The 9,848-nt window shown below is 50.6% G+C and overlaps 1 protein-coding gene across 1 annotated transcript; it reads left to right on the top strand.

The window, feature by feature from the left end:
- The first annotated feature begins 2,102 nt into the window (after nt 1–2,102).
- LOC122889716 (skin secretory protein xP2-like) lies at nt 2,103–2,957 on the top strand. Its single transcript, XM_044225083.1, has one exon. The coding sequence runs from the start codon at nt 2,103–2,105 to the stop codon at nt 2,955–2,957; it is 855 nt and encodes a 284-aa protein (XP_044081018.1).
- The last annotated feature ends 6,891 nt before the right edge of the window (nt 2,958–9,848 follow it).

Here is a 9,848-nt window from a genome sequence, read left to right as displayed (position 1 = left end):
GGTCCTGAAATCGAGTCCCGCATCGGGCTCTCTGCTCAGCGGGGAGCCTGCTTCCCTCTCTCTCTCTCTGCCTCTCTGCCTACTTGTGATCTCTCTCTGTCAAATAAATAAATAAAATCCTTAAAAAAAAAAAAAACTACTTCTCAAGGACTTGGTTTGTAAACTTAAATACTAAGAAAACGTAGAGGGAAGATGAGCAAAACGGTCATGAAGATGTGCTGGGTGTCAAACGCGCACCATCCGCCCTTCTCCTCTGAAGGAGACACGCAAGGCACGCACGGGACCGGTTTTCCAACCCCAGTGACTCTCTGCCCCTGTGTTCCCCACAACCTGTCACCCCATCTCCCGTGTCGAACAACTGCAAACACATGAGACGTCCAGTCAGAACTCAGCCCTCTTTCAGGCAGAATCTCCCCTGCGCACACCGCACTGGCCTGGGTCGGAGAAACCTCCGCACGGCCACCCCTAACCAAGATGAAACCAAAGGCCATTCATTATGAAAAGCTCCGTCTCTTGATCTCCCTGAACTAAAGGTCGTCTCCGAAGTTAGAATTAGAGCATTTGGTGGAGATGCCGAGCTGCCTAAATTTTCTCACGCCCTAGTGCTTTCGCTTTTAGGAAATGAATATTTAGAAAGGTTTAAGAATATCTTCCTTACACATTTCTCTCCCTCCCAAATATAGAGAGCACAACAAATGCTTCTTCCTTTATGAGTAAGAATGTGTGGCCTGGGAAGAAAGCAATCCCAAACAGACTCCTGACTCAGTTACACACCCGTTCGGACAGATTTTCCCCGATAGGTAGGGAAGAGATGATGTCTTAACTCTTCTAGCAACACTGATTAAAGGGAGTACCTGGTGGGGGTTCAGCAACGCCAAATCAGTCATCTTTAGAGAGGAGAGAGACTTCAGAGGCTCCTGCCCCCACATGGGTAGAAAATGACACAAAGCAAGACACACGGAGTCGCGAGGGAGAGGCTGAAGGAATTCCCTTTCCCAGGAGCTCTTCAAAGAGAAAACAATCACTCGTTTTCTTAATTGTCGTGGTGTATCTCTGACTATTTCTTAAGCTGCCCTCTGACCAGCAATGGTGGAGAGCCACTTGCTCTAAGAAATCAAGGTCGGGCGTCTTGGCTGGAGGACGAAACAGGAATATTCAGCCAAAAGTCAGTACATACAACACCATCGCTTGGTGTGGGTTGGTCATTTAGAAACAAAGATCCAGGGGGTGCCTGGCCAGCTTGGTTGGTGGAGCAAAAAGACTCTTGATCTTCTGGGTGTGGGTTCAAACCTCATGCTAGGTATAGAAATTACTTAAAAACAGAATCTTTTAAAAATAAATAAATAAAAATAAAAACCCAAATACAATAAAGAAAAAGTCAGAGAGAAAGTTTCAAAGGAGCATCTCACCTCCCTGGAATGACCCCCAAGTGTGACCTAACACTCCCACCATGGAGAAGGAGATGAGCAGAGATGATAACGGGCCAAGCAACACAGCTGATTTTTGCTGCGGGCCTGGGAAGCTTTATGTCTTCAGGCTTTTCACTTTGTTTTAGATTTCAGGCCATGGCATGGAGCACCCAGGCCTGTCGGTCTGGTTTCCGCTCTTTGTCCCTTACTACCGCGACCCTCCTGCTTGACACCGATCGGTCACAGGGCAGGGATGATGCCGAGCCTAAACTGGAAGCCCGTGACCCGAGGCCCCAGAAGGCAGGAGCGCCCAGAGGAGCCAAGGGCAGAAGAGACTCCGCAGCAGGCAGGGGAGCGTCGTTGCAGCGTGACCTGCGATGCGGAGGGGGGACCCCAACTGCTGCCATCCCGGCCCCTCGGGAAACTGCAGCCGCAGTGGACCGCGTGGCCCCGGAGCAGCGGTGGGAACGGTTGTCCGGCTGGAGCACTGAGTAAGGCTGTAGGAAGGGTCGCCACCACTGCCCTTTGGTTAAGGCCTCAGTGTCGGGCAGTCCTTAGTGTAGACAGAGACAAAGGATCCACTGTTCCCAGTGTAGACCTGAGGGGAAGGGGCTGCGGTGCCCGCTGTGAGCCCGTGGCGGCCCAGCTGCCGGCACAGGTTTCCCATAAAGGGCCGCTGCCCCCAGCGCCTCAATGGGACAGGCCGGCGCGCCGCGAAGGGCTCCCGCATCCCACCCCCCAGCCCCAGCCCCAGGCAGTTCGGGCGAGTGGTGCGGACGGCGGTCGGTGCGGGACGTGCAGAGTCCGGTGCAGGCGTCCATCCCCGAAGGCCGCACCGACTGCCCACATCGGCCCGAGGCGCCGGCGATGCTGCTGCTGCCTCCCCGCACCCGGACCGCACCCGGACCGCACCCCGGACCCACGGCGGACACCGCACCTGGACCACATCCCGGAGCGCACCCGGACCCGCACCTAGACCACATCACGGACCCGCACCCCGGACCCACGGCGGACACCGCACCTGGACCACATCCCGGAACGCACCCGGACCCGCACCCCGGACCCGCGGCGGACACCGCACCTGGACCACATCCCGGAGCGCACCCGGACCCGCACCTAGACCACATCACGGACCCGCACCCCGGACCCACGGCGGACACCGCACCTGGACCACATCCCGGAACGCACCCGGACCCGCACCCCGGACCCACGGCGGACACCGCACCTGGACCACATCCCGGAGCGCACCCGGACCCGCGGCGGACACCGCGCACGCCCGTCCCCTCCAGCAGCCCTGGCCCACCCACGCAGCCCGCACCCACCTCCGGCGCGGGAGAGGCGCCCTTGGCCGGCAGCGCGCAGCCCAGGAGCTCGGCCAGGAACTTTGCCATAGACGAGCGCGGGGCTCCCTCCGCAGCGCCCGAGGCGGCCCCGCCCAGTGCGGGAGCAGAAGCTGGAGCAGGAGCGGGGGCGGTGGCCCGGGCCGGGGACTGGGAGGCGCGGCCGGGGGCGCCGGGGCCGGGACAAGCACACCTGCCACCGAACTAGCCTCCCGCGCCGCGCCCGCCGCCCCCGCGGGTGGAGCGAGGGGCAGGTCCCCGCCGGGTGTCGCCGCGGTAAGGGAAGGGCCCGCCGAGGGGGTGGCGGGAGGGCCGACGGCGCCGGGGGAGGGGGGCAGCGGGCAGCGGCGCGGACACACCCCCCCACCCCGGGACACCGGCGACAGCGCCCGGCTGGACCGCGGGAGGCGACGGCGGGGAGGGTCCGCGCGGGCAGGCAGGCCAGGACGACCCGGTTCCCCAGTTTCCTGCTCCTCGGCGGGACCCGAGGTGGGAAGCGCGGCTGCCCCCGGCGCTCACTGACCCGGGAGAGTTGCGGGTGCAAGGAGCGAGCTGCCCGGGGGTGCTCCCGGCCGGCCGCAGCCGCCCTCGGGGAAAAGCAAAGAGACGAGCACCCTCTCCTCACACTGACCCTGTTGCTGGATGCGGCCGCACACGTGCGGCCCCAGACGGTGGAGGTGACTTTGCAGGAACAGAGCTGGACCAGAGCTGCTCCGTGATCAGGCGCAGCTCCCCTCTGGCTTGGGTTGGGGTGACGGTTTACGGTGGAAAAGGGTGGTCAGGCCCTGCGACCAACGCAGACAGGTGTGGCCCTGTTTTTCTTTCCAAACCGATAAGGCTTGTCTTCTAACGACAGAGATGACGTTTAGGGCACAGGCCTCGTTGCATCCCTGTAGCTGATATCTGAAACCTCAGCCTACATGGCAGTGACCCCGAGAGCTGGTACAAGATCAGAAGTCCTGGGACCCAGCTCTCAGGGTTTCCCATCGGAAGGTTTGGGGCCACCTCAGGATCTGCTTCTGTATTCTGCGTCCCAAGAGATTATGATGTAGGTGGTGCCCAGGATGGATTTGGAGAAACGGTGCCCCACCTTGTCAAATCCTGAAGTCAGGGCATGCAAGAACGGGAAAGCATTAGTATGACCATAGACAGAGACCCTAAAGAAAGTTTGTCAAATCACCTAATTTTGTATGCAAGGAAGCAGAGCTAGAAAAGTGCATTACTTCACGAATGACCTTGTGCGAGAGACACTCCAGGCATCACAGACGCACCCTGCACGTCTTGCCTGACTGAATGAACAGGAGATGGGCAGGACGCATAGCGGGGTCTAGAGCTCCTGATTCAGGTTCCAGAATTCTAACTGGTGCAGCAAAGTCACTGTGAATTCAGGAAATAAAATGGGAAGGAAAAGTGTTAAACTAAATTAGTTGGAATACATATCAGCTCAGTGCTTCTCCAAGTTTTTCAGTCAAATATTTTTCACAGTAAAGAGATTATCAAAAACAAATTGTCTGTGTAATCTCTGGTTTCGTCTTTTTTTCATTTTAGCCTATGAAATATTTGCGTTCATGATGGTATAAAAAGACCTTTCCCCTGAGTAAAACCAAAGCTTCAAGTATTCCATCTTCATCCAGAACCCCCTGGCACAGGACTCGCTAAACCCCCATTAGCAAAATCAAGAAATGTGGCAGGGAGTCTGGGTAGTTCGGTGGGTTGGGCCTCTGCCTTCCGCTCAGGTCATGTTCTCGGGATCCTGGATTGCATTGGGCTCTCTGCTCAGCAGGGAGCCTGCTTCCCCCATCTCTTTCCTTGCCTCTCTGCCTCCTTGTGATCTCTCTCTGTGTCAAATAAATAAATAAAATCTTTTTTTAAAAATGTGGCACCTAATCCCACTTTATTTTTAGATTTTATATTTGAGAGAGAGACAGAGACAGTGAGACAGAGTATGAGAGGGAGAAGCAGGCTCCTGCTGAGCAGGGAGCCCAGAGGTGAAGCAGGTTCCATCCCAGGACTCTGGGCCATGACCTAAGCCAAAGTCAAACGCTTAAACAACTGAGCCCCGAAGGTGCCCCTAAATCCCACTTCTGATATTTAATAGCTGTGAGACTTCGGAAAAGTGACATGGCTTCTCTGTTCCTCAGTTTGGGCATCTGCAAATGGGCATATACTCTAGGTCGCTACTGCATGCGGCTTGCGTTTGCTCTCTACTGCTGGCACAACTTACGTCTTCAAACATCCCCCGTTTACTACGTCGCGGTTCAGTGGGTGGGCTCAGCGGGGTTGCGTGGTGGGCTCACAAGGCTGAAACCCACATGCAGCTGGGCTCTTCCCTGGAGGCCCCGAGAAGAATCCGCTTCCAAACCAGCTCCCGGCAGCTGTAGGTCTGAGGTCCTTGCTTCCTTGCTAACTGCCAGCCCCGGCCCCATCCTCCACTCCCAGAGGCTGCCATGACGCGATACTGCATCACCGGAGGCGGGCAGAGGATAGGTTCACGCGGGGGTGCGTCCTTGAGGAAGACTGTGGCAGTAATGCGTGGCAGCAGGAGGAATACAGGGTCACTTGCCAAAGGTCTGGGTGTGAGGGAAGCTCTACTAGGTTAAGACAGTCTTTAACTGAACTGGTGATTTTTGGAGAGCAGAGGCGTTCTCTTGAGATGATGTTCATCTTAAAGGCTTATGCACTTCGCTTGTCTACACTCGTTCCTTTGATGACCTCTTCCTCCCCGTGGCGCCTCCCTTCTGCCGTGTCACATCTGGCCGGGTCAAGGGGAAAAAAACTTTTCCGAAGGACAGTCCCGCTGACCCAGCCTCTCTGCGGGGCCTCCCCAGGCCAAGTCAGCGCCGCGCCCACTTTCCGCTGACTGCCTCCCTAGCAGCGCGATGACAGACACCCAGAATCAAAAAAAAAAAAGCAAATAAGTAAATCATCATCATCTCTGGTCCTCCCCCATTTAGGTCCTACATAGTTCACTGAAAGGGCTATTCATACACTGACGATTTCTTAGAATTTATCCTAAAAAATACACTGAGAATCGCTCAAAGAGTATTGCATTCAAATTGTCTCGTGTCCATCGGGGAAAGTGTCGTTTTTTCTGGCACAGTCGCCATCGTGGCTAAAAGAGCAGGACTAAGGGGCGCCTGGGTGGCTCAGCCGGTTAAGCATCTGCCTTCAGCTCAGGCTCCCTGCTGAGCAGGGGAGCCTGCTTCTCCCTGTCCCTGTCCCTCTCCTTCTGTCCCTGCTCCTGTGATCTCTGTCTCTCAAATAAATAAATAAAACCTTACCAAAAAAAAAGAGCAGGGCGGGAGTTGGCCTGCCTAAGTTGAACCCCGGGTCTGCCAAGTACCGGATGAGTGATGATGGGGCAGGGTAGCTCAGTTCTGCAAGGCTCCGTTCCCTTATCCGGCAAGTAGGAATGAGAACACCTCACCTCCTAAGAATTTAGTTACTACTATGATACTATTATACTGACATCAGGATGGTGACGATACTAACATACATTCGCATAATTAATGGCTCCAGGTAGCATCACCGTAAGCACATTTACCACAAGCATTTTTGCGACATAACCCAGAGGCCATAAGGCGATATTGCCATACGAGATAAAAATCATGAAAACGAAAGACGGGTATTCATTAGAGAAGAAATAAAGAAACAGGAGAAAGAATAACAAAATCAAAAAGACTTGTTGCAAAATACAAAATGTTTGAATACATTCAAAATGTATAGTGCAGATTCATGGCAATATGTGCAAATAGTGCGTTTTACTTGGTGGACTGGACCTAACAAAGCACTTTCTTTAAAGTATTTCATTCAGAGTATTACACCTTTTTTTTTTTTTTTTTGCTTGTTACTTCATCTTCTCATTCAGCATCACATTCTCTATTTGCTAAAATATCTCCCTTCATCGTGAGAGCTATCAGTTTCCAAACACCAGGATGCGCTCACAATGGGGCTTCGTACCACAGTGTCTGTTGGTTCTTGACAGATTGTCACCTGTCTGCGGACAGACGTTCCCAGATCCCAAACCCCGCACCACTGTGTAGACCGTTATGAAGGCTGTGTAGATAATATAAAAGTAACAGTATTGTGTCAGTGGAGAAATCAAATCAAACTGTCAACCAGTTATTTTTTTATCTTTTATAGCAAAACTGCCTCATGGCCAATGAGATATGGCAAAGAGGAGCATCTTTGCCAACAGCAAAGATGTCCATGTCAGAGGCTCACAGCAAAAACTCCAGATGCAATAATTAATACACTAATGCTATTACTAACTAGTCAATAGTTGGTAATAGTAATAATGTTAACTATTAGAAGGGTTATGATTAACGGTACATCCTCAACTGTTGGCCCATGGCCTGACTGAATAAATGGACGGATGGACAAACACTGACTGAATGAATGGACAGATGAACAAATAAATGAACAAAGATACTTGTTGTTGCATTATAAAGCCAAAATTTGTAAATCTTCTAACATCTAGCAACGGAAGATTTGTTTGGATATATTATAGTTCATAAATACAGTCAGCATAAAATCTATTTTGAAAGAATATTCACTGGCCTAAGAAAACACTGGTGGGGACAGCACCCAGCTGACTGGGTTTTTACAGAGTCAGTTTTCACTGACTCTGTAAAATGTTTCCATGGATGCATCAGAAGGAAAGGGGAGGAGATATACCAAAGGCCAATAACAGTTCCCGCAGGGTGACAGAATAATAAGTTATTTTATGTTCTTTCTTCTATATACATTCCTGAATTTTCTATTCTTTGCAGTGAACCTGAGCACAACATTCATTCTAATACTTTTTATTAAAATCTCATGATGAAGAACTTGGACATTTAAAAAAGTTATCGAGTTCATCTTAATGGATTTAAGACCTTATTTATCTCTTCAGTAAAACATTTGCAATAGACCAATTAACACAGCTAAATACACTGCACTGATACTCTCCTTAAGGGATCTGTTTGTAAAGAGGCTTCACTAAATGTCACCCAAATTCAATTTTAAAGACACTCACCTTTATCGTAAAGCTAACAGTCTGGTTGTCATGACCCTCAGGGTGGCAAAGTCATAAGCAGCGCATATGAGCTGTTCTTACTGCTTACCTATGTTCTCTTCCCACTCAGCTGAGACACTAATGTAGAAGTTGAGGGCACTTGGGCAACTCAGTCAGTCAAGCAGCGGGCTCTGGGTTTCGGCTCAGGTCATGACTCACGGTCATGGGACAGAGGCCCGCTTCAGGCTCTGCACTCAGTGCGGAGTCCACTTGCGAGTTCTCCCTCCCTCTCTCTCTGCCCCTCCCCCCACATGTGCTATAAATCAATCAATCAATCAATAAAATCTTTTTTTAAAAAAGAAGAAAGGAACTAACACAGAAGTTGAAACATAAAGCTCTGGAAAGCATCATTTACCCAGAGTCGGTGAGAATGTACGCCTGCCAAGAATAAAGACGGCTACTGCCTCCGCTGATGGATGAACAGATAAAGAAAATGTGATACACACACACACACACAGAGACACAGAAGAATATTATTCGGCCATGAAAAAGAATGAAATTTTGCAATTTGTGACAACATGGATGGACCCTGAGGGCATTATGATAAGTGAAATAAGACAGAGAAAGACAAATACTGTATGACCCACTTACATGTAGAATCTTAGAAAAACTGAAACTAAAACAAGCTCACAGGCACATACAACACATCAGTAGTCGCCAGAGGCCATGGGGGTACAGTTGGCAAAGGTGAAGAGGGAGAGGCGCCTATAGCTCAGTCGGCTGAGTGACCGACTCTTGATTTCAGCTCAGGTCATGATCTCAGGGTTGCGAGATCGAGCCCCGTGTTGGACTCTGTGCCCAGTTCATGGAATCTGCTTGGGATTCTCTCCCCCTCCCTCTGCCCCTCCACACCCCCTCTCTCAAATAAATAAATAAAATCTTTCTAAAGAATGGTGAAGGGGGTCAAAATGCACAAACCTCTGTCTATAAAGGAAGTAAGTCATGAAGAGGTAACGTACAGCATGGCGACGCCAGTTGATAATACTGCGACGCCAGTTGATAATACTGTATTCAGTACCTGAAAGTTGCTACAAGAGTGAGTCTTAAAAGTTCTCATCAGGAGGGAAAAAATATTCTGTACCTCGCCTGGTGACAGATGTTAACTGGATTCATTGTGGGGATCCTTTTGCAACAGACAAATACCAAGTCATTACATTGTACGCCTAAAACTGATACAATGTTGCGTGTCAGCCATACCTCGCTAAAAAAAATTATAATCAATGACAGAATCCTGCTTCCTTTGTGGTTCTCAGGGAGAACCGGTATTGCAGTGACTATAAATACTGTACTTTGCTATGGTCAAAAAATAGAGCCGACTGATTAATCAACCATTCCGACTAATTATCATCTATGCAACACACGAATTACAACTTTTCAAAAAATTAGGCTGTCATAAATTGCAATTAACAGCACAACTCTACCGAAGGTTTCATAATGCTTTGATGAGGCAGAAGGCACTTCATCACGGCATCAGGCTCGCCGGCATAAAAATCATTTATCCCAGTAGGACGGATGAGGGGAGATGCAGGCTAATAGGAACTTTCAGTCGGTAGAAATGCAAGCAAGCCAGGCTCCGCCGTGTTTACAAGCCTGAATGAATGTCTATCAAGCTCTTTAAGCACCTCCTGAGAAAGGCACTCTGTTTGTCTGAGATGTTATAATTATTATTCCACAGGAATACAATGGGTAACATTCTATTTTACAACAAAGAAAATTAGATTACAAGTTTCCTTACAACCCCTGTCTTCCCACTAAGATCACACACTGCACAGTCGCGATGGTGCCAATTACGTCACCTTTTCATGCCCGGTGTGCTCCTCGGGCTCTCGGTGATCTGAATGGATTTCGTGCCAGATACAGCTCCTGGCAGCAATCAAAACAATCAGGAGGAAAACAGTCCCATCTTCTGTGTTCAAGTACTGCTATTGATTCAAACTCCGTATTTGCCTCGCTTCTTTCTTGGCACAACAAGAGAGTCTGTGGCTTCTGTCCGGGCCCCCATTTTGCTTACCGAGAAGAAGGGGAGGGAAAGCCTGGTACATA

The sequence above is a fragment of the Neovison vison genome, chromosome 11 (assembly GCF_020171115.1).
Source record: "Neovison vison isolate M4711 chromosome 11, ASM_NN_V1, whole genome shotgun sequence".
NCBI lineage: Eukaryota > Metazoa > Chordata > Mammalia > Carnivora > Mustelidae > Neogale > Neogale vison.
This window is presented reverse-complemented; position numbering and strand designations above follow the sequence as displayed.

What these genes read in the sequence shown, in the direction of transcription:
- LOC122889716 (XM_044225083.1), top strand. Translation starts at nt 2,103, where the DNA reads ATGGGACAGGCCGGCGCGCCGCGAAGGGCTCCCGCATCCCACCCCCCA.